Source organism: Mus pahari, chromosome 12, assembly GCF_900095145.1.
Source record: "Mus pahari chromosome 12, PAHARI_EIJ_v1.1, whole genome shotgun sequence".
NCBI lineage: Eukaryota > Metazoa > Chordata > Mammalia > Rodentia > Muridae > Mus > Mus pahari.
The window spans coordinates 50522540-50548377 of record NC_034601.1 but is presented as its reverse complement, the minus strand read 5'-3'; the positions used below and the strand labels follow the sequence as shown (position 1 = coordinate 50548377).

The window sequence follows — 25838 nt, the reverse complement described above, 5'->3', positions numbered from 1 at the left end:
TATGGAAGAACCAAATGTAAGAATCACATTTGTAGGAATAAACAAAGGATGAGAGTCTAGAAGATGTTAACAGCTGACAAAGTCTTTTATCTTACCTGAAAGGTGGCATCTTTAGAACTGTTCACACATTGATCAGGATATAGGACCCAGAAACACAATGACCAGGGTTCCAGGGAATGCAGATTACACACGTCAAGCTGCATGTTTTGTAGCTAAGGATAAGGATAGGGAGGAGTTTTATTAGAGGCTGAATGCTGACATTGGGTGTCATTATTAGGATACCCAGGGAAGCTGGGTTGCTGGTCAAGGCCAGGGAAAGCCGCGTATTCTTGAGGCTGGACCAGAATGTAGATGATAAGGGACCGGCTGGACCAGTGCTGGAGTCACTGGAGCAGTCTGTAGTTGATTTGAAATCTGCTGGGAGAGATGGCCTAGAGATTAAAGTAAAGCAAAGGAATGTAGAAAAACATTGTCCTTGGATGCACATTGGAAACTTGTAGGTTCATGGTCTTGGACTCCACCCCCACAGTTCCTTGCAGCAGTCAGGTATGCTCTTCCCCACAGTTACCTGGCAACAGCAGGGTAGGCTTGGCCCAGTATAAAAGGGTTGCTTAGCCCATCCTCTCCCTCTTAAGCTCTTGCCTCTCTCTTGCCTCTTGCCCCCCTGTGCCCCCTCTCTCCCCATTCCCTTCCCCCCTCTCTCCACGTGGTCATGGCCTGCCTCTGCTTCTCTGCTCTCTCCTTCTCTCTGCCTCTCTCTGCCTCTGCTACCCTCTTAACTCCCCTCCCCATGCCCTGAATAAACTCAATTCTATATTATACCAGTGTGTGTCTGGTCCCTCAGGGGAAAGGGAAGCCTTGACATGGGCCCGCTGAGGCACCCCCTTCCCCTACACCCCACTAAAACATATCTTAATAGCTCTTTCTCTTTTTAGGATCACAACACATGGCCCTAGAAGTTGGGAATAGAAGTCCCAAGACCCAGGAAAGGGGGGGACCCCACCCCTACTAACTGGCAATATGCAGGAAAACTTGGGCTGCTTGTGGGCAAGAGACTGAGTGTTCTGGAAAGGAGCCAGGAAAATTTAGATTGGCAGCATAAGGTTAATTGGGGGAACAACTGTTATCTGAAAGCAGGGTATTGTTATTTTGGGGAAAACAATTTGAGAGGCTTCTGTTCCAGCAGAATAGACGTTCCCAGGGGTTTTCAGGTGGGTTTTGAAATTGAAAAAAATTCAAGAACGTGGATGATTGGGGAGGCCCCCCTTGTCAAGCAATAAAAGGATGATACGAGGTTTTGAGGTTGGTGTGGAAAGGTTGAGAGAGCCTTTAGTTCCCAAAAGGGGGCTTGGATGGTCAAGAAGACAAGCAGTCAGTAGTGGGAGCTGGGCACTGGCATTTGGGGGTATTTGGTAGCAAGAAGGACCTTGACTAATGGAGGGCTTTGAAGAAAGGTGATGTAAAGAAATCAGTGGGGGGGGGCATTGAAGGAGGGATCAGTGAAGTTTAGGAGAGAAAGTTTGTTGGATGACCTTGATTCATGAGAGGCTTTGGCCATGAGAAAGAGAGAGAGAGAGAGAGAGAGAGAGAGAGAGAGAGAGAGAGAGAGCGAGAGCGAGAGAGAGCTAGCTCATGCGAGTGTTTTTTGGAGAGGATATGGGGTTAGTTATGTCTTGTATTTGGGAGTGTTGGGTTTGCTTAGAGTGTTTGATGTCTGAGAACATCTGGACAGTTAATGAATTTAGGGGGTCAGTTGGTGGTGGATGTTTAGCAGTCATTTAGACAGAAGGAGTGTGAGGAGAGGACTAATTTGTCATAGATCTAATTTGTATTCCCTTTCCATTGCATAAGCAGATCCAGTAGTGGTTTGGCCTGATGCTGTTTGTATTCTGATGTTAACACTACTTCCTCAAGAGGGCTTGCCCCAGACAACAGTCTGTCAAGAACTCAGGTGATGCCATGTGAACCATATCCCCATCTTGACTAGTCAATAAAAGTCGAGAGCCTGTTTTTGAGCAGTGGAGGGGGGAAGTGGGATTGAAGGTTCAAGAGTGGGAGGCAGGTAGAGAGGGAAGAGGAATACAGCAGAGGGAGAGAGGGGATAGAAGAAAAGGAGGAGAAACCACTATAGACTGGAACTCTGTGGTCAGGAGAAACCTCAAGCAGCAAGGGGTCTTGTAGCTGGGAAATAAGTAAGTGCAGTGCTAGATCTGCCCAATCTAGACATAGAGCTTATGATTATAATGTCTGGATTGTGTGTTTTTACATGGGCATATTAAGGTTGGAAATTTCAGCAACATGATCCAGCTACAAAACATCCATTTAAATGTCTCCTTTTCCCTTCATTGTTTCTGTCAAGTCAGAGTCTAATGCAATGGATGGCATCCACATGTCTTTACCCTGTTCCTTCTTTATATATACAAGCTCATTCTGAAAAGGCATCTGGGACTCACTTGCAATTCTTATCATTTACATCAAAGGCCACACAACTGACATCACGGCCTGCCTATTATATCATACCAACCTGGCTACTTAAAGAATGCAATATATTCTGTAGTCTATCAACAGACGGTTGTACATTTTTGTACTTGCATTGTAGACACTGTTTATCAAGAAGGCACATCACGCCATACAATATAGAGAAAGACAGATGTCTTAGGACTGTATTGCTGTGAAGAGACACCATGACCATGGCAACTCTTAGAAAGGAAAACATTTTATTGAAGCTGGCTTACAGTTTAGAGATTTAGGCCATTTTTGTCATAGCAATGTGACCTCCCCAGCCTGTACAGGCCAAGCAGACCTTGAGCATTTGTCAGGCAGGCTAAACAGACCTTGAACATCTGAATGGTAGTAGGCTTTATCTGCCTGAACCGAGACACCTGCCTTGGCTGCAGCTTTGAGCTTCGATGTACTGGAATTAAAGAGCTGGCAAGAAATGGAAACCTATCAGCTTGACTGCTGTGCTGTTGCTACCTTGCATTACTGTTTTGGGCATGGGTTTTATGGTTTTTCCCTTTATAGACACCGTGCTGAATTGTAGGGAGCGGATGTGCCAAGCCCCGTGGTCCCTGTCTGCCAAGAACCTGAGCCTAAACTCTAACCTGAACTGCTGAGCCTGTGTGGATTGCCTGCCTGCTGAGTTAATGGACTATCACTGGCCTCCCTGGCTGAACTCTGACCGGATCCAGGAGAGGGAGAAGGGATCAGGTCAGAGGACTGAAAACAGGATGCACCCCGGGCTGGGAAGGAGCTGGGGGGGGGGGGCTGGGAAAAAAACAGGATGTGCCCCAGAGGGAGGGGGGGAGAATTCTGGGGCAGAAGGCTGTAAACAGTTGAGGTGGTCGAGAGTGGAAGAAGGAGTTGCAGAGTGGAGTTGGGGTTGAGTGGGAGCAGGGAGAGGGTTAGAGAAAGCTGTTTGTGAGAGGGAAAATATTAAAAGCTGTTCGGGGAGATAAAGACGAAATCTGTTTGGAACCTGCTTGGCATTTGTGTCGTTCTTCCCCATCTCTGCTGGTCAGAGTTCGGGGGTTCGCCGACACTGAATATTAAACTTTGAGCCTTGATCAGAACCTTGTCTCGGCTTCATCTTCTCTCATCCCCGTGCCCCTCATTTCTAGATCTCCCTTTCAGGTAAACCCTGCTTGACTGTAAGCTGCTGGATGGCTACATGGCAGGAGACATAATAGTGTGCAGGTAGACATGGTGCTGGAGGAGCTGAGAGTTCTACATGTTGATCCACAGGCAGCAGGAAAAGACTATCACACTGGGTGTGGCTCAAACATCTGAGACATCAAAGCCCACCCCCAGTTACCACTTACTCAACCAAGGCCACACTGAACTCCAACAAGGCCACACACCTCTGAATAGTGCCACTCGCTATGAGCACCATAATGGATACCTTGAGATCCCCCAAGGGTGCTTCATTCTCAGATGACTTGGTTTTGGTTGCATGTCCTACTCATTGCAGGAAGCATTCATCTGCTACCATAGGGAAGAGGGACATCATCTGTCTTAGTTAAGCTTTCTATTGCTGTGATGAAATACTGTGACCCAAGGAAACTTGGGAGAAAATGGCTTATTTTGCTCACAGTTTCATATAACAGCCCATCACCAAAAGCAGCGAGGATTAAGAACTCACACAGGAAAGGAACTGGTGTCAGGAGATGATGCAGAGGACATGGGGCTTTGCTGCTTAGTGGCTTGCACCTCATGACTCTCTCAGCCTGCTTTCTTATAGAACCCAGGACCACAAACTCAGGGACGACACTACCTACAGTGAGCTAGGCCATCCCTCATCAATCGCTAATCACTAATCTTGGAAAAAATGCCCTACAGGAATGGTAAGATGGCTCAGTGATTAAGAGCACTGTCTGCTCTTCTAGAAGTCCTCAGTTCAAATCTCAGGAAGCACATGGTGGCTCGCAAGCGTTGATAAGGGTATCTGATGAGCTCTTCTGGAATGTGGGTATGCCTGCAGACAGAATACTCCTACATTAAATAAATAAATAAATAAATAAATAAATAAATAAATAAAGTTTCTTAAAAAAAAAAAAAAAGAAAGAAAGGAAGGAAGGAAAAGAATAAAATGTGCTACAGTCTTGTCTATAGCCTGATCTTGTGGAATCATTTTCTCAATTGAACATCCTTGCTCCCTGATGACTTTAGCTTCTGTTAAGTTGACATAAAACTAGGCAGTATAGCTTCCTATACCACATAAGGAAAGGTAATCACAGATGTTATATCTTCACATGAATATCTCAGAATACACTGTAGGGGGCCATGCAAACATTCTCAACTCATCGTTGGTTCAGTTAGGCCCCGTTTGGGTACTAGTTTTTCTGTCTTAACTTTACCTGAAGAAATGTAAACATCTAGTCAACTCAGATAGGGCATTGGTGTAAGTCCAATGAAATAATGATACCAAGTATGGCTTAAGGAAATAGTGAGTTTAGCAGAGTTACTTACAAGAGCTTAAGTGAGCTATTATTAATAGAAGCATGGGTGATTCAAGGACAGCTGTCAATAGACCTCTGAAAATCCCAGCATGGAGCACAACTCATCCATGGCTTCATCCATGAGTTCCTTGCATAGTTTACAGGCAGCTTTCCAGCCAGAGGCTGCTTTGCCTAGCAACTGTAATTTACAGATTTATCACCCTGTCTGCAAGGATTTTGAAAATCTTGTACCTTTAAGGGGCTTCCTGGGCTTTGTAAGTTTCATGTGCTTCCTGAACTTTGTAAGTTCCATGTACTTCCTGAGGCTTGTAAGTTTTATGGCTTTCCTGAGGCTTTTAAGTTTGTTTACTTCCTAAGGCTTATGTGCCTCCTTCATCTTCTGGTGGGCAACATTTCATTTTCAGGTAAGATCTACATAACATTTACCTTAGGAAGAATCGAAGAAAAGTCCATGTCACATTTTACAAACAAAACTCTAGAAATATTGGCATAGCTTTTAAGCCTACTATTTTTCCAGCTTCAGGAAAGATTTTCATCTGATAACTAATTATAATCCCTTTCTTTGAAGCTACATTTCTTCAAATCTCTTAGAATATCAACAGGATGATAAAAAGGTTCATGGTTCAAACTTGGCCATAGTGCTTAGCAGTAGTTTGAATTTGGATTGATGGTCAATTTGAATCTCAGCTTCCTCATCTACAAAGTATGATGTAAGGTTCTCAATTATAGAATTGTTTTAATGAAAATCACATTTGTAAAATATTTGTTGTCATATATATTACAAAGTAAGAGTTCTGTAAATGTAACAATTTTTTTTTTTTTTTTACTTTAGAAAGAATAGGTAGTCTCTCTGGGATTATAAATTTGTAGAAGCTAGATGTAGTAACCTTTTCAATAATATGGATTGGAAGGAGTTAAAAGGAGCTTTCTTGGTTTCTGAGAAATGTTCAGTGATTAGCCAATTACAGTGACTGGTAGCATAGGAGTATACATACATAAACGGCATTAAATTTTACAGATATAAATTAGGTGTACAGACATTGTACACCTAAGATTTGTCTATTTATACGTATGTCATTCACATGTATGTACAGATAATAAAATAAAAAAGGTATCCAACTTGCCCTGGAGATAGAATTTTTTCTATATCATTCTTATTTATTCGAGAAGCATCTCTAGCTTTAGATCTGGCATGCCAATAGTTCACCACCTTGAGAATTGCAGTTGTCTGTCTCTTGGATGTGGCCCTATTTCAGAGCCAGCCTGGAGCTGACAAGCATATTGTGAGGGTCATGCTTCATCATCATTGACAGCTGGAGATGCCACCACATGCCTTTGGCAGAGAAGCTTAGAGAAAACCAGGCAGTGGACTGTGCTGCCTACCCTTAGGCTGTGAAGGCACAGCCCTGGAAACAGGAGGATTAAAAAGCCTCTCAATTTAAAGAGACAAGGGGGAGGGGAGTGTGGGCTGCACAGTTTATAAATAGACAGTGCTCTAGGCTGCCTGATGATGAAGTGGTTGTTTGGTAAATTTTTCTTTTTTTAAGGATGCCATTATCAGAAACTGTTTCAAATACCAGTTTCGTTTAGTGTTCTTGGTGGGCTTCCTCAAATCTTGGGTTGTATTTCTTGAGTTTTAAGGGCAGGCCTTTAATATTTAGAAGCACATTTCCATGGAGCACAGAGATGATGATGATGATAATGATGATGTGTCTTTTGCCAAGTGGATGAGCAGCTTTTGGGGTCACAGCTGGAGAGACAAGGATGAGCGAGGACTCCGGGACCACCACCGACTACAAGAGGCAAGCTACAGGAAGGCTTCGCTACCCTGCCCAGTGAGTTACCATCAAGTCAAGGGAAGTTGGAGTGGCAGGAATGGGGGGGGTCTCTTAGACCATATTTGAGGGGTTCTTTGGCTTAAATAAATATTTTCAAACCTTTATTCATTCTTATAAAAAAAACTTACCTATTTGCTTTGCCCTTTAAGACTTATGGTTTTTAATGTTTTAAGTAATGGCTATTTCATTTTCAGTAACCTAAGACATCTTGAATTATTTAGTTCACAGTCCCCAATGAGTCAGAAATCATCTCACTGAGTAATGGCATTTTTGGTCAAAGGAGAGGAATTTGTAGTCGTTCTGTGGAGGTGTTGTGGGTCAATGTGTGACTTCCAGTTGTCTCTTTGAAATAGTGAAATTAGTACATGTATATGACAGCCTTTAAGGAACTGATGATTCCATATGGCAAATCACTGCCTTTGATAAATATGAAACCTTTTCTTTTGGTTGCCATTGTTTTTAATGATTAGAGAGGGAAGAGCCCTCAATCCTTTCCAATTGCAGAGAGGCAGGGAGCACAATGCCAGAGGGAAGCACCCAGGAGGGGGGTGGGCAGCCTGGGCCAGGTAAGGACTCTTCTGTAGATGGCCAACACAGTCCCGTCTTCAGCTGCAGTGCTGGAAGAATCCACACATGTTATCTCTATCCCATGTACAGAACGATAATGATGACATTTCTTCTTCAGTAGTCACTTAGAGTTCTAAGCTAGTAGAGACTGCTTCCCCAAACCCCTTCTTTGCAAACCCCAGAACCAGTTAAGCTTGTGAGTAACCTATATAAGGCCAGTTCCAGGGTCTCGGATGCACAGTGATGGTAGGGTGTGTGAGGAGATTACTTTTACTGTCATCGATCAACACCTTGTGTCTGAGACACAAATGTTTCAAAATAAGCTAGGTCCTTAGCACATGAGTGGGCACTCTCTCACTTCCATTGCCTTAGGGGAAGAATGAAGTCAGAGGGGATGTTCTCAGTAAGACCCAGCTCCATCTTTCCATTTTCCTCTCTTTAAAGAAATAAGCCTGCGCGGTGTGCTCTCATTTATTTTTCAACACAATGAAATTTTCAGAATCTGTGAATTGGGAGTACAATTAGTTTGAAGCTTCCAGATATGGGAGCCAAGCAAAGATAATAAGAGAGAATTTGTGACTTACTGGTCATTGCAATGGCTTCCTAGTGTCATAGGGAATGTGACAATAAAGGAAGCAACCTGTTTTACAAAATATAGTTTCCTGAATAAACTACAGTTTATTTATGCTTTTAAACACATACATAATCTACTCTGTTTAGAAAATTCATGTTGAGCTTGCAATATTTTTCTTCCCTTGAACTATTGGGGAACCGCAGGTCTATTTTAAACAGTGTTTCTCTATGGTAGATATACAGTATATTTTCTGCTCATCTCTAATTTAACCATTTTCTTAACTGAACATGCTGAGAGTCTCCAAGTAAACCATTTTATAATTAAAAGATTACTATGCTTATATTTACTTTAAGAGACAAAATGTGGAATAAAATTTAAAATGTGAGTGATAGAAAAGAGGATGCAGGAACAGAACACAAATCATAGAACACAGTTGACAAGGCCATGGTCCTAGAGGACACAGTTGACAAGGCCATGGTCCTAGAGGACACAGTTGACATGGCCATGAATCTAGAGGACACAGTTGACACAGTCATGATTCTAAAAGACATAGTTGACATGGTCATGGTCCTAGAGGATACAGTTGGCATGGCCATGATTCTAGAGGACACAGTTGACACAGTAATGATTCTAGAGGACACAGTTGAAATGGCCATGATTCTAGAGGACACAGTTGAAATGGCCATGGTTCTAGAGGACACAGTTGATATGGCCATGGTCCTAGAGGACACAGTTGAGAAGGTCATGGTCCTAGAGGACACAGTTGACAAGGTCATGGTCATAGAAAACAAATACTCTGATTCTCCCATTTAAGTAAATAATGTGTATGTTTGGGAGTCAAATCTATGTTTTATTATCAAAATGGACTAAGAGTTTTCTTATTTTTGATCAATATTGTTTTCTGTTTTCTTTTAAAATTAGTTCTTGGAGAATTCCACACAGTGTGGTTTTTTTTTTTTTATCATATTTGCTTTTCTTCCCATTCCTCCTTCCAGATCTGCCCACATTTCCCTTCCTATTAAACTTTGTGTCTCTTCAGTCTCCCATCTCCCCACCAAGACCAAGATGTAGTTTATGCTGCTCAGTTATTGGCTAAGAATTGCCTATAACTACTTGAGAAGGGGTGGAAAGTTATGCCTAACTCCTTCTCCTCTTTTTGCTAGGGCTTGGTTTAGCTTGAGCTTTCATTAACCATTGTGTTCATATGCACATTTTCCCTCCTGTTACTAAATTTATTTATGTGAGTACAACTTTGATGTTATCAGACACACCAGAGCAGGACATCAGATCCCGTTACAGATGGTTGCTGGGAAGTGAAGTCAGGACCTTTGGAAGAGCAGTCAGTGCTCTTCACCAATGAGTCATCTCTCCAGTCCCCCCCCCCCAAGCTCATATTTTATTTCTACCTCCTCTTTCACAATGACCCCTGAGCTTGTGGAGGAGGAGCTGTGGTGTATATTTTCCATTTAGGGCTAGACATTCTAAAGTGAATTATTCTCTACATCATGGCTGGTTGTGGGTCTCTGTGTTGATTATCATCTACTGAAATGAGAAGGTTCTCTGATGAAGGTTGAGAGACTCATTAACACATGGATATATAGACAGGAGTTAGTGAGTAATATTAGGTTCTCTCTTAGGGCCTATGATCAGACTAGCAATAGCTTCCTGTCCCAGTAATAGTGTCAGGTATAATTTCATCTTGTTGAGTGGGTCTTAAATCAGAAAATGACTGCTTACACTATAACATTTATCCCACTACTGCACCAATGGACATGACTGGTGCAACATCAGCTTACAGGGTCCCCACTTGGGTAAGATTAATGATTGTGTTTCTTCTTCAGTTCCATGAAAACATTAGCACTGTGAAAACTAGCTGGTAGGGATATAGCTTCTGGGTGAATACCAGCTTGATATCTCCATGTCCTATGCCTCAAGTGTGTGGTGCCTTCAGCAATAGGTTCTTACTGTCAAGTTCTGGACACTAACAGTTTTCAGTTTTATTTCAATGGAAATGATTAATAAGGAAATGCAGTTCTCTTGTTCTCATCTCTTTCTCTTCTTTTCCACTGCTCTAACTGAAGCCTCTTCCTTCTCTAAATCTAAATAATCTAGAGTCAGTGTTAGTAAGTGCATAGGAAGAGATCCTTCCTTCTTGCCTGTTTTGAATGTTCTTTCTAATACACCTTTACTAATACAGCTTATGATTTAACAACACAGTACTAGAACATTCATTCAACGTATTCATTGTATACATTTTTTTGTCCCAGGAATTGTGCCAAATATGGAGACTGTGAAGCAAAAATAGGCATGCATGGTCATGCTTTTGCAACTTTTAGTCTAGTAGAAGTATAAAGTGGTGGAAAAAATGATTGATGTATATTCACGGGTGAAGGTCAGTCCTTCTCAGAGAAGACAGCTCCTTGATCAGACTCAATCTGTGGTTCATTTAATGACTTGGAGAAATCTGGCTTTAGCCAATGATCTTAGGTGGGAAAAGAAAAAGGTAAGATGAAGCCTGTTATTAAACATTCTGCCTTTTCTTTCCATCATCACAGGGATGCAAAAGAGCAGCAGACCTCTTATTCTGTTCATTGTGTGACTGTATTTGTTTTTTTCCCAATTTTTATTAGGTATTTACTTCATTTACATTTCAAATGCTATCCCAAAAGTCCCCTATACCCTCCCCTCCCTGCTCCCCTGCCTACCCACTGCCCATCCACTTCTTAGCCCTGGTGTTCCCCTGTACTGGGACATATAAAGTTTGCAAGACCAAGGGGCCTCTCTTCCCAATGATGGCTTACTAGGCCATCTTCTGCTACATATGCAGCTAGAGACACGAGCTCAGGGGGTACTGGTTAGTTCATATTGTTTCTCCACCTATAGCGTTGCAGACCTCTTCAGCACCTTGGGTACTCTCTCTAGCTCCTCCATTGCGGGCTCTGTGTTCTATCCTGTAGATGACTGTGAGCATCCACTTCTGTGTTTGCCAGGCACTGACATAGCCTCACAAGAGACAGCTATATCAGGGTCCTTTCAGCAAAATCTTGCTGGCATATGCAATAGTGTCTGCGTTTGGTGGTTGATTATGGGATGGGCCCCTGGNTGGGGCAGTTTCTGGATGGTCCATCCTTTCGTCTCAGCTCCAAACTTTGTCTCTGTAACTCCTTCCATGGATGTTTTGTTCCCAATTCTACGAAGGGGCGAAGTGTCCACATTTTGGTCTTCGTTCTTCTTGAGTTTCATGTGTTTTACAATTTGTATCTTGGGTATTCTAAGTTTCTGGGCTAATATCCTCTTATTAGTGAGTGCATATCATGTGAGTTCTTTTGTGATTGGGTTACCTNNCTCAGGATGATACCCTCCAGATCCATCCATTTGCCGAGGAATTTNATAAATTCATTGNTTTTAATAGCTGAGTAGTATTCCATTGTGTAAATGTACCACATTTTCTGTATCCATTCCTCTGTTGAGGGACATCTGGGTTCTTTCCAGCTTCTGGCTATTATAAATAAGGCTGCTATGAACATAGTGGAGCATGTGTCCTTATTACCTGTTGGAACATCTTCTGGATATATGCCTGTGACTGTATTTCTAATAGCGTAGTGGATTCCACTGTCCACTCACCTTTACGGCTGACTAGAGGTTCTTGTAACCTTGTTCTGTATCATCCGAGTCCTGTGCAAGGGTTCTTGAACTATATGAAACATCACTTGCAGAACAGACTGAGTACCCTGATCTCTGGAGAATCTGATACTCCTTCACGCTCCAGAGTAGACACCATGTATGATGGACCTGGTGAAGTCATCTGATGGGAACAGACAAGTTTCTCCCCGTCCACACCCAGCTTGTTCTCTCTTTTTTTCTTCAGATCACATGTCCCTATGTTATATTCTTTTGACATATTTTCAAATTAAAGTAGTAAATTCTCAAAATTTTAATCTTTGTTCATGATGATCCTAGGGTGGTTACATGCTCACTTGCGTAGAGATTCTCCTGAAGTTGTTCACGAAAAGGAAGATTGGAAGTGGACCTCAAAGGTTTATCTAAAAGAAAAAAAAATCTAGAGAGAAAAGTTACTGCTCTATTCCCATGATTGGCAGTGAATGACTTCTCATATTTTACATTATATTCATATTCAGTTTTAGTAGGTAAGCACTCCGTAATTCAAGGGAGTGAAGGGTTATAGTGATTTTACCATAATCCTTTCACTCTCCTTTCTGGGATGCTACTATGGGGGAGCTGCTATGCAAGGAAGAAGGTGATGGGTTTGGAAGGTGCTCTTCGTGGTGCCTTCTGCTTCCACTGGCAGCATGACTTTGAATAAGGTCCTTAATATCCTTTTCTTCAAATTACCATAAATGGGACTGGTGGTACTGTATGTTCCTCACAAAGGTACATATATGTTACAATGACTGATGGACGTAACTACTCAATACAGCACCAGGTACCAAATAAATACTTAACTATTATTAGAGCTCGTCAAACCTTGCTGAACAATGAAAGGAGAAGGAAGAAAATGCCCCACAGCACAGAGAAAAGCTTAGATGCTTTAGGTTGCATTGTTATTGCCCACCTGCACCATGGCCCTGCTAGAAGTCCATTACATATCCACACTCCCGTTTTTCTTCCCTCCTTAGACCAATTACTCTAGCCTACCAGCAAGCTCCCTTTTGTAGCAGTGTTCCTATGTAAGTGTGGGGCTTATCCTCAGGTACAGAGCAGTCTGTGTTCCCCATGGAGCCTCTTTCAGGAAAATCAGTCATCACACATTTACAGAAGTCTCTCTTATCCTCCAATCCAGGTCCCCAGCACTGTGCAAATATAAATAGTTGACCTTATCGTTGCTTTGTGTAGTCGTATTTATATCTTGTTCTTTCCCTTGCATTTTCAGTCCTGAGAATGCAGCTGAGAACAATCATAACATGACATCCAATTGAGGCAATTTTTTTTCAATTTTTTATTTTGATAATTTGATCATGAGATTGTGAGCATGAACTTCAAAGATGATGTTATATTGCAATGCCAAAATTTATAGCATTCAGCCAGAATACAGTGATATGCCCTGTTTGTACAATGCCTGTCTCTTAAGCGAATCCTGATAGAAGAGAAGAATGCTAATCCTATCTGATCTCTCCCTTTTCTATACCACCAAGTACTGTGTCTGACCCACAGCAACCAGATTAACAAAGTTACCTCAGGGATTTAATCAGCTTTAAAACTCTTGCTTCCCCCTAAATGAATATCTTATTTCATTTCTATTGATGTGAAGAGACACCATGACCACAGCAGCTCTTATAAAAGAAAACATTTAAATGGGGCTGGCTTACAGTTTCAGAGGTTTAGTCCATTATCATCACTGTGGGATGCATGTGGAATGAAGGTAGGTGTGGTATTGGAGAAGGAGCTGAGAGTTCTATGTAGGAAGAATTTCTTGTAAACACCACCTGTCAATAAAAAAAGCTTATGACCAATGAGCTGAGGCAGACAATAGGAGGTAGGACATCCAGCAGGGATAGAGAGAATTCTGGGAAATAGTCAGAGGTAGGCAAGATTCTCTCTGGAATGCTGGGGAGGCAGATATAAGCTAGCAGGTACCTGAACTCAGGTTAGAATAAAAGGAGAGATTTGTCCCTAAGCAATGAGAAGACAGGAAGAAGAAGACAAGGAGAGGAGATCAGCCGTATAGCTGAACTCAGGTTAGAATAAAAGGAATAATAAGTTAAGAGCAAGTCAGAGAAGAAGCTGAAGTGTATGGCCTAGACATTTCTTAATAAATAGTCATTATTTCTGGGGACTAAGTGACTGGGAAAAAAAACTTGACTTATTATTTTTTTTACAGTTCTACATCTTGATCCTTAGGCAGAAGAAGGAGACTGTGTGCCAAGGGTATAGTTTGAGCACGGGAGACCTCAAAACCAGCCGCCACAGTAACACAATTCTTCTAATAAGGTCATAACTATTTCAACAAAGCCACACCTCCTAAGAATGCCACTCTCTATGGATGGGGGCAAAGGGGGGGGATAGCAAGGGAAAGGGGAGAATATTTGTTGGGAGGGGAGGTGGGCAAAGGGCTGTCTCAGGATAGAGGGGAGACAGACATGGCCCATAGGCAAATGGCAGTTCATAAAGGAAAAGAGGGAAACCCCATGTTAACTTGAGTTGGTTGGTTAATTTTGATTAGGTATGTTAATTACAGTGGCCAAAAGGGGCATTTGTTTGTTGGACTTCAATACTTTGATAGCTGAGCCTTGACAGTAGGTCACAGGAAGAAGAAGTGGCCAAATAAGGCAATGGACCATGGGGACTAGCTTTAGGAATGTAACCTAATGGTTTTTTACCAAGGCAGAGGGAGAGAGGAAGGCCTGCCAGAGCCATGTTTGCTGGGCTCAGGCTGGCTAGAGTCCTTTCAGAATCTTCTAAAGGCCTCATTAAGTAAATTGCTCCTGTAAGGTCCTACTGCTAATTAAGTCACTTTCTGAGTTACTAGGAGTTTCAGTAGATGAACTTCCGAGCAATACATCTCACACTACAACAGTGCTCAATGGCTAGATCTGAGCATGTTGTATTTCAAGTTTGTAGACTTGTATATTTCAAAGCTTTCAAGAAATGTTCTACACATTGAGAGGGTTATATAGAAGGTGCTGGTTCCTCTATTCTTATCAGGGTTGCATTGTTTAAATATATTTTTAAAGAAACCTTAAAGATATAATTTTCATTTTATGTATGTTTTGATCATTTTATACAATCTTTATGAATAACATAATCATGTTTGCCATTAGGAGTTTCATTTTCTTTTATTTTAAAATTATTATTTTTATATTTTGAGATTATATCATTTATTGTTTCCCTTTCCTTCCTTCAAATCCTCACACATACCACTTCTTATTCTCTATCAAACTCTTGCCCTCTTTGTCATTAATTGCATATATGCATATATAACTTGCCAACTTTCTCAGTCATTATAATGTTACTTGTATTTTTAGGGATAATCATTTGACATTGGATAATAAATCGGTGTGCTCCTGTTTAGAAAAGACCATTTCTCCTGTTCTCAGCATTCTTTGGTTACTTGAAGTTCTTTGTGTAGGGTTGGGGCCTCTTAGGCTTTCTTTGTGTCAACATTGGCATGTCCATTTTTGTCCTTGTTCAGCGCATGTTTAGGTATCTATATAGGTGAAACTTTATAGGTGTGGCTTCTGACATTCTTAGAAAACACAATCTCATAGCAAACTCCTTGGCCCTCTGTGGCTGTCTCAATTTTTTATTCATCCATCTATTCGGTATATATCTAACTCACGTCATGAACAAGTCAAGGGGCCAGGTTCTACAACCTAGCCCTTGATGTGATAGAGCAAACGGTCTAATGGAGAAGAGACACACTAAGCACACATGGCCAGATCACTGGTTAGAGTTGTGTAGTATCACAAAGGAGCAATGGAGTTAGTATCCTAGAACAGCATGTGCCTGAGACCTGACCCAATCATAGTGGCTGAAAATTTATGGGGCTTGCTGTTTCTTCTGAGAGTGGAAATAATTACTCAGGTCAAAGTTGAAAGAATGGGTGGGAAGCAAACAGCGACAACAAGGAAATTTTACAGTCAGCAACGAGTGAACTAACTGCAGTCTGGAATCCACACTGTGGCAAGCCACAGGTACATGTAATGAGGAAAAGGACCAATAAGGCTTATTATCAAAGAGGGAGGAAATTCGCATGGCCTGCTTGTATACAAAGGTCTTTGTACTTGAAGACCCAAAGGAGCAGTCACTAGCTACTTGGTGGAAGTAACATTGTTGGAAAGCGTTTTGTTGGTGTTGTTGCTGTGTGTATCTGCATGGGCAGAAAACACTTTGGACTGGGTTCGTACTGAAGAGCTAAACATCCTAAAAGAGAGTGGGCTGCAAGGAAAATTTGTGCTGATCAGAGCATGATTTTATTAATTAGACAAGGAAGGATTCTAAGCCCTCCCTGAGTCCCCTGGAGAAACTCTTTCTACTCTTTCTGTCTCTCTGTCTCTCTGTCTCTCTGCTGCGTGGTCCGATCATGAGTGGAGATGTGATCCAGTAGGCAGGTCCGAACGAGTCGGCGGAGACGACGTTAGTGGTTAGTCCGAGCGACAGTGGGTGGCAACAGTGGGCAGTGATGACAACGACGTAGGGCGGTCTGACAACGCTGCATTCTGGGAGATCTGGGGAGGTCTTCTTAATAGCAATCCTGTGCATCTGTAAGGGGGCGCAATATAATGTTTAGACGGAGAGTGGTTAGTGGAGGTGAGAGACCCCAACAGTTGCAACTGTGAAGACATATAAAGTCTTTTACACAAATGTGGATTTGTGTAAGAGGTGTGAAAGACATCCTTTCTGTTTTGTTTTGTTTTTTTGCTTGGTTGAGGAGTGCTTTGAGACATTTGGTCAGGCAGGTAGAGTTTGAACACATCTCTCTCACTTGCTGAATTTTATCTCAGCTTGGCATGATAGAGGGCATCTTTATGTCAGTAATTCTCTTCATTTATTTTCTTTTATTTTCTTTTATTATTTTTGAGTTAGGGTCTCACTAGGTAACCCTGGATGGCTTAGAATTCCCAAAGAGCCACAAGCCTCTGCCTCCTAAGTGTTGGGCTAAAAGCTGTGAGCCATCACACTCTGCCTTCCTTTCTCAGTGGTTTCCACAGCTCTTAGGGAAGTGTAGAGGGATGGTGGTGGATGAGGCCACTGTAGGGAGGACTGACTCCCTCCATAGCATGGCTCTGGGCAAGAGAGGAGAGCTGGAACTCTCCTTAAGGACCACCCAGGTCACTCAGCTGAGATGGTACAAAATAAGATGACAGACCTAAGTTCACTGCTGTTCTAACTATCCTGTTTGCTTTGGGAAGAGGAAAGAGAAGGGGGTGCAAGCAGACACAAGGTGTGCACCCCCGGGAGTGTGCATTAGTACTAGGCACTAATGGAGGATGACTGACGACTTGGACTGAAGAAGTGGTTGGTTTTGAGAGACACTTGAGAAGGGAAATCTGCTGAATGTGTATCTGGGTACTGAGGCAGTTCCTCAGTGTCCTGAAACCAAGCAAATGTCCTGCCGTCCACTGAATGTGGGGACATTGAAGAACACTGGGGATGAATTATGATGGACCTGTTTAAGAGCAATAAGGTGACATAGGAAGATGAAGATTTTGACTTCATTTCCAGTTCTAGAATTCAGCAGCAATTCAATTCATAAAAGCCATTAGTTATAGTGAATTATTATGAAAGATAGCAATTGCCGTTATTGTAAAGAAACCGATATAGAAATATATTCTATTGCAAGACCTCTGCATATTCACTCTGTTTCCCCAGAGTTTCTCTTGGGATACCCCTCTTTCACATCTGTATGCTGTCTCCCTATTCGCAGATTGGTATGCATATTAGCGCACTGGGGTAATTATTAGCATGTTGGTGCACTCATTAGCTTATTGGTGTGCTTACTTCCTTAGTTTCTTTGTCCCCTAGTCTTTGTACGGAACACGCTCCTGAGTTTCACATCATGTTTAGAGTATTAGAGCACTGGTCTGAATTGTGAATGTTACCAGTAAGATTTGTATCATTTAGTGCTTTCTTCTTGCCCATTAGTGTCTGTTTTACTCGGTTTAAGGAACCTACCCAGGTTTTACACATATAGAAAGGTCTTCATCTCTCCGTCACTTCTAAAGACGTGCTGCGCTAGGCCCAATGGTTTTGGTTGGCAGGTTTGGTTTTTCCTTAGTACCATGAAAACCCCGTGCCACTCTTTCCAGCCGTATAACATTTCTGTTGGGAAACACAGTGTGAGGCACACACATTGCATGCTATTTGTTTCTTGATTTCTTCTGACTTGGGAGTCTTCTGTTTTATCCCTAACCTTTGGAAAAAAAAATCACTTTTAACTCCCGTGGTGTGCTTGGGGGGGAACTGACTGTAAGTTACAGCACACGTGTTTGAGTTCAGTCTGCCTGTGACTTCTGACCTAGTTATCCGATTGGGGGGGGGGTATGTTTGAGGAATTTTCTTTTATAACTGTGATCAGCTTTCCCTCTGAAACTCACGGGTTCCAACCACCAAGCCCCAGCAAGCTGAATATCTTCTTTGCCCATGGTACCCAGCAGATCCCACACTCTCCTCATTACTCCTTAACTTCTCTGCATTTTCAAGTTGCCTGTTCTCATTTATTCTTTCTTTCCTTGGCTCTATTCTGCTCTTGGCTCCTGTATCGAGTTTTAAGTTTTGCTTAGTGTATTATTCACCTCAAAGATTTTAGTTTGATTTTTTTAAAAAATGACTTATTTATTTATTTATTTTATATGAGTACACTGTGGCTGTCTTCAGACTCACCAGAAGAGGGCATCAGATCCCATTAGAGATGGTTGTGAGCCACCATGTGGTTGCTGGGAATTGAACTCAGGACCTCTGGAAGAGCAGTCAGTACTCTTAACCGCTGAGCCATCTCTCCAGCCCTTTATTTTAAAACATTGCCCTCATGTTTCTGTGAAATTTCTTTGTTAGATTATTCATTTCTCTGTTTTCTCGAAGTTGTTCCAAGAGTTTCCTGAAACAGCGGCTCTGAGGTTTCCACTAAGAGTTACCATGTAGTCTAATGTCCTCCATTTCTGTCACCATATTTTGAATGTTAGGTGAGACCATGGATCTCTGGCGGTACCTGTTGATGCTCAATGCTGTCTGCACATTGAAGGGCTAAGAATTTATTTGTGCTTGCCTATTTTCCTACCTAGAGTTCCTTCTGCAATTTTATCATTAGATGGCACTGGTGAGTTGTTTAAAGCCCCTCAGTTGGTGTTTTATTATATTTCAACACTAGAGGGAGATTCAGGCTCAGTTTGTTCCAAACCCTCAATTGGAATGCTGCTTAACCGGAATGAAGCAGGTGCTATGCACATATGTAGCAGATGTGCAGCTTGGTCTTCATGCTGGTCCCTCAACAACTGGAGCAGGGTCTTGCCCTGACTCTGTTGCTTGCCTGTGGGTCGGTCCTATTCCCCTAACTGGGCTGTCTTGTCTGACCTCAGTGGGAAAGAATGTACCTAGTCTTCCAGTGACTGGAGCCTACAGTGGCTTGAGGTACCAGAATGGGTTAGTACTCAGGGCGGACTTCCCCTTTCTCAGAAGAGAAAGGGAGCAGGCATAGGAGAAGAAGCTGTGTGTGAAGGGGGGGGGGGCGGAACTGGGAAGGTGGAGTGCTGCAATTAGGATGTAAAGTGAATAAACAAATAATTTAATGGGGAAAAAGGTGCTCTGTTCCCACGACCTCACCCTCGCCTGAGGTAGATCCAGAGAGTTTGTTCATTATCTTGTCTATATTTAGACTGTGGGAATCTGCCCAGTTCCTGACTGTGGAAGAACCAGCTTCAGGCTCTCATTATACAGCTTGGCACGTGCTTCCGTCTCTTCCTTTAGTGGAAAGTCTTCTCTCCGGGTTCTGTTGTTTGGATTTTTGGAAGAACTGGAACAAGCAGTCCTGTGATCACCGGAAGTCGTACGTTGGCTAACACCCTCAGCACGAGCTCAGAGCCTTTTGAGACCGTGCAGCACCCACGCAAGACAAAGGGCCACACACCTATACACTGCCAGGTGCAGAGCTAGGCACGTGGATCCAGACTGTTGTAACCAGCGACAGATAGTAATGGCTGGGTGACATCTCTCTCTCCGGGACTGTTGCAGAGTTTCAAATTGTGGCGGTCACTAGTCTGACCCTGAGTTCTAGGGCTGTCCTGTCTTCACGGCACTCATGTTCCTGGCAAATACATTCTTGTTCCCTTGTTGGGCTGTCTAAAGTTGTGGGCGGTTTTGTTGATAGGGTCCCTTGGCTTTCCAGGCAAATCCTAAGCTGGGTAACTTAGTCTGGGTCCCACGGCCACGAAGATCTGAAGTCTGTGTGCAGACACGTAGATCTGTTCTGTCTGTGTACAGGTCTCCATCAGATGCTGCGGGATACATAGAGGCTTACTATGTAAGGTTGGGCTTGGTGTGAGTGTCACTGTAGCAAGCCCTGGTCTTGAACTACACAGTCTTGAGGTAAAGTAACTTTTATGTCCTGCTCCACAATGTTCAGTCTTCTTCCTCTGCTGCTCCACATTAAGGGAGTGGTAGTGCTGTCTTGTCTGTCTGTCTGTCTAACGTGGTTTCAGAGGTTTAATCTGTGGGCACTGTCTAGGGCACAGAGGCTATGGGGCTGTGGCACTGGATTTCACTGGAGTGGCCCTAATACCTGGCTTTGAGTCTAATGCCTTGATTGAGCCCCTCCTTCTCCTACTTCACGTTGCTTAGAGCTGAGAGAGGACACGTAGAGACAACTCTTGTCTTCCTCAGTGTGTCCTACCCTCTTCCCTTCTGACCCTAGGCACTAATGTACTCTTTCCTGGCTCCCTTAGCTCCTGCAGTTCGGTGCAGGACTATTACTCAGATTGATGCAGCTATAGAGAAGGGATTGATAGTGGATCCATCCTTGTGCTCCATGTCTGCGTTCTGCAGAGTGTAGCGTGTTTTCTGATGGGCTGGCATTGGTATGAAAGACACAGAGAGGCTGAAAAACAGCAGAAACAAAGGAAAGAGAAACAGATGGATCATTTTCAAGTTACTTTATATATATATATAAAATTGTTCTTCATAATTCCTCCATTATTTTTCTATAAAATTCCATAAATGTTCATCTTTACATTATTTCTGAAACATTTGTAGTGTCACTAAAATTTTTAAAGGTTTTTAGAAACTTATTCTGGCAGTTCAAGTCAGGGTTTGGAGGCCTTCACTGTCCTGTTGGTAGAACAGCAAGCAATGATGGTCGTCTGGAGATACTCTGCATGATATTTTAATAACTGATTCTGCTGCCTCTTGGCAAGAGGGAGCTCTCTGACAAAGAAGATAAAATTTTCCTAAAACATATGATTCCTTTAGTTGTTAGTTTATGTGTGTCCTGTCTCTGTGTTAGTCCACATATCCTTTATGAGTTTTTTTTTTTTTTAATTCTGTATTCCTAGTTTCCTGCATTTCCTAGCATTACATCATCTGACTGCCACCCTAGAAGACATTCTCACGAGGACCAGGGATCTGGAAGTCATCTTCCCATGCGGTATCACAGAAAATGCTCAGTGGATGGATCACTCCGGGAGCCAGTAGAATCACAAAGAAGAGCTCATTCCAAAATGCAGGAATTTTCAGAATCCTTTGAACGACACATGTGCCTTCAAACCAAGCCCTCTCCTTCTGCGGTATGTGACAGACAGAACTGTTATTATTTAAGCCATAACCTGAAGTCTTCTTCAGGTTTGAGGAGGGGAAGTCTAATTTCTTCATTCATAGCATAAGTGACTGGAACATACCACTCAGCAATTTTATGATAACTTAATATTAAATGTCTATTTTCATATTAACTCCAAGTAGAGTAAACTGAAAAATGTCAGTGAAAAATAATAATTTTTAGAATACATATTCTGTTAATGATCTTTGTTTCATAATCCACATAGTAGTATTAAGATAATTGCATTAAAGAGTGGCATTTGTCAGTAATATTTAAAGCATATATATCAAACATTGGAATACACGCGTTTCCATGTAATCTATCTCAAGATTTCTTTTAATGCCTAACACAATGTACAAGCTTATAAGTCAAGTTGTTACAATGTATTGTAACAACTATTTTTTTTCTGAAAGATTTCCCTGATTATTTTTGGTAATTCATTGGTAGAATTCATAGATGTGGAGCTCAGGGCTAGGAAAGGCCTTCTGGTACCTTCTGCTTAAATTGTGATAGCATGTGGACTCAATATTTTTATAAGTATTGAGCAGGAAAAGAGCCCAAACCTGCATTTGTGATCTATTTCCCACCAATTATGTTAGATTATAATTGATCCCTTTCTTCTCTCCCTTTCCTCACCCTCCCTTCCTCCTCATCTTTCTGCTCCTCCTTCTTTGTTTGTCCTACCATCTTCTCCTTTCTGTTTTGAGATAGGGCCTTACTGTGAAGGTCCAGCTACCCTGGAGCGTGTTACGTAGCCCAGACTGGACTCAAACACTTGATTCTCCTCCCTCAGCCCCCAGAGTGCTAGAATTTCAGGCATATGCCAACATGCCTGGTAAATTCTTCTATTTTGGTATTAAAACTCAGTTGGACTATTTTAATTGAGATATCATGCTCACACCCTGAAATCCATTCAAGTAAAGGATATACTCAATGGTTATGACCTACCCATAAAGCTGTGTTGTCATCAGCTGGTATTAGTCTAATACCATAAATGTTCACTGGTGCTTTGTCTCACGCCATATAGGTGGAGTGTCCAGAAGGTAGAATCTATTTAATGCTGTATATTCTGATCCTAGAACAACAGTGTCTGTTCAGTACATCAGTGAAGCACTGTAAATGGTCCCACCGCTCTCAGACCAGCCAATCTACTAGAGAACGATGATTTGGTTGGCTGTCCTTCCTAAACACCGAATTGCTCATGTAGCTCCTACATTATTACACTATAGCAAATGCTCTTTTTTTTTTTTTTTTTTTTATATATTTGAAACCTTTACCGAGATGTTAAATTGGGTTGGTGTTAATTTATGTGCTAGAAAGTAAGACGTGGACGTATGCTATAAATTCAGAGCTTTCTTCCTTGCCAATTGTTGGGAGAAATGTGAGACCTGGTCAGCGTCTGGTGCATTTTACCCTTTTCTGATATTCTTCCAGGGACCCAAGGGGAGGAAGGAGAGAGATGGCAGATGTTGCCTAGAGACTTCCATGAGATCCTACAAGAAGGTGGAGGACAGAAGGAGCTCCGTGAAGGATGGAGACGGACCCGTGGCTCCTCTGTTTGAAAGGGGGCCTGAGTAACACTTCGTTTCAACATTGCCATGACAGATGCCACTGGTTGCTCAGAGACCTAGAACTTCCTGCAGAATGATATCCGGAAAGGGTGTCAGCGGATGTTGAGATTAAAGTGGGCAGTTAGAATGGCTGCTTCTCAACATGACTTGTGTTTTGCTCCAACTGCCCCTGGCACCTTGAGTGTACAATGTTTATGTCCTTCTGTGGTAAGAAGAAAAGGTATTTGAATAAAATAAAGGATAATTTCTGATATTATAAAATTTGATTTCTAATGAGCCACTTCTATGTCATCACTAATTCCTTTTCTTTTTTAACCTCCAGCGTTATCCTAAACAAAAGTCCTTGTCTCTAACCTTACTTCCTTATTCCAGGTAATTAAGCTGTATACTAGCCATCACTTAACGAAAACTATCAATTAACATGACAAGTATTACCCTGAATGATTTAACACATTATCTAAAGCAATCCTTAACACACTGAAGGGAGACCTTGTACTGGCTCCCTGAAACTCAGATCTAAAAGGATATAGCATTTATTATCTCTCTTGTTGGTATGGCAGAATTCCTGACATAAGCAACTGCAGTGTCATAGTTTAATAGGTGCCATTACTTCATGGCAGACAGGGTATAATGGAACAGAGACGTCCACACCGTGGTGACCAGGAAGCAGAGTAAGACACGAATGGAAAAGGCAGACTATGCCCTTCAAAGACATTCTTTTTTTCCTTTTTTATTTATTTAATTTATTTATTTATTCCCTTTACAACCCAATATCAGCCCTTCCTCTCCTCCTAGTACCCCCTCATGCAAGTCCTACCCCATTTCCCCCTCCCCTTCTATTTTGAGAAGGAGAAGCTCCCCTTTGAGTGTCATCACCCCCCCCACACACACACACACACTCATCGGTCGCTGTGGGACTAGACACATCCTTTCCCCTTGGGGCCAGACAAGGCTGCCCACATATGGCAGGCCGACCAGCAGGCAGGCAAGCAGGCAACAGGCTCAGGGACAGCCCCTGCTCCAGTTGTTTGGGGACCCACATGAAGACCATGCTGCTCATCTGCTACATATGTACAGGAGACCTACGTTCAGCCTGTGCTCACTTGTTGGTTGGTGGTTCAGTCCCTGGGAACGCTCTAGGGTCCAGGTTAATTGACTCTGTTCGTCTTTCTGTGGAGTCCCTGTCATGTTCCAGTCCTTCAATTTCTCTCCCAACCCTTCTGTAAGACTCCTCGAGCTCCATGTAATGTTTGGATGTGAGTCTCTGCATCTTTCTCTACTGGGTGCTGGGTGGAGTATCTCAGAGGATAATTATGCTAGGCTCCTGTCTACAAGCATAACCAAATATCACTACTCGGGGATTGGTTCTATTTTTCGAGACAGGGTTTCTCTGTGTAGCCCTTGCTGTCCTGGAACTCACTCTGTAGACCAGGCTGGCCTCGAACTCAGAAATCCGCCTGCCTCTGCCTCCCGAGTACTGGGATTAAAGGCGTGCACCACCACGCCCGGCAGGGATTGGTTCTTGCCCATGAGATGGGTCTCAATTTGGGGCAGTCATTGGTTGGTCATCCACTCAGTCTCTGCTCTGTCTCTGTCCCTGCACATGTAAGCAGGACACATTTTGGGCCAAAAACTTTGTGGGTGGGTAGCTGTCTTTGTCCTTCTACTGGGTCCTGCCTGGCTACAGGAAGTAGCCACTTCATGATCCATATCCCCCACTACTAGAAATACCAGTTAGAGTCACACCCTTAGACCCTTTGGGGACTCTCCCAATCCTAGGTCTCTGGCACCTCCTTGAGATTGCCACCACCACCCCCCTCCACTGCAGCTGATCTCCCTTCTCTTTCCCTAAGATTCTACCTTAGAGCCATTAGAATGGTTAAGACCAAAAACTCAAAGTACAGCACATGCTGGCAAGGTTGTAGAGCAAGAGGAACACTCCTCCACTGCAGGTGGAAATAGTTCTACCTCAAGATCCAGCTCTACCACTCTTAAGCATATACCCAAATGATGCTCCACCATCCCACAAGGACCGTTGTTCATCTATGTTCATATCAGCTTTATTTGTAAAAGCCAGAAACTGGAAGCAACCTAGATGTCTCTCAGCTGAAAACTGGATAAAGAAAGTGTGGTATGCACAATGGAATACTACTCAACCATTGAAAACAAGGACATTGAGAATGTTGCAGATAAATGGTCAGAACTAGAAAATATCCTGAGTGAGGTAACCCAGACCCAAAAGGACATGCATGGCATATATACACTTATAGGTGGATATTAGCCATAAAGTACAGAATAACTATGCTATAATCAACAGACCCAAAGAAGTCAAATAACAAGGAAGGCATAAAAGAGGATGTTTGAATCTTTTTCAGAAGGGGAAACAAAATAGATATCAGAGATGAATGGGAGGAGGAGACAAACGGCTTGGGGCTTGGAGGAGGGGATGGGGAAGGGAGTAAGGGCATCAAAGACATTCTTAATAACTTTCATCACCTCTAAAACATCAGCACCAGCTAGGGACAAAGCGTCCAACATGAGCTTGTGGGAGAGAACACATCTTCAAATTCCAAGTCAGCAGTGCAGAAGAGTAGATTTACTAGGGGAGTTGCCATGCATAATTATGGAGGCACGGAAGTTTCATGATGGGCTGTCGGTATGCTAAAGAAGCTTGCAGCACGTCCAGGCTAAGCTCAAAGCTTAGGACCAGGGATGCTTCTGATAAGTTTTCTCTGGGTCTGAAGGGCCTGACCTTGCCTAGAAGATACTTGACTTCTAATTGGGGAAGGGGCCCCTCAAATCCCTCACAGCCATACTAGACAACTGTCCTGGCATCCAAGAGTGTTTCGGGGGCTTTTATTTTGGTGGCAGAAACTTCAGCCAAGAGTGTCAGATGGTTCTGATCCACAGCTTTGTTAAAGCACTCAACGAGCCTCAGGCAGCTCCAATTACATCCAAGAAGAGCATGCTGCTCACCCCAGACACTGCACATGCACAATTCTCCCCTTCCTTCCTTCCTTCCTTCCTTCCTTCCTTCCTTCCTTCCTTCCTTCCTTCCTTCCTTCCTTC

General features: G+C 42.7%; 1 protein-coding gene across 1 annotated transcript; it reads left to right on the top strand.

The window, feature by feature from the left end:
• The first annotated feature begins 6625 nt into the window (after positions 1 to 6625).
• Lnp1 (leukemia NUP98 fusion partner 1) lies at positions 6626 to 23021 on the top strand. The gene is made up of 3 exons (XM_021208856.1): positions 6626 to 6793; positions 20939 to 21169; positions 22633 to 23021. The coding sequence occupies exons 1-3, from the start codon at positions 6632 to 6634 to the stop codon at positions 22774 to 22776; spliced, it is 537 nt and encodes a 178-aa protein (XP_021064515.1). The 5' UTR covers positions 6626 to 6631; the 3' UTR covers positions 22777 to 23021.
• Positions 23022 to 25838: the final 2817 nt, after the last annotated feature.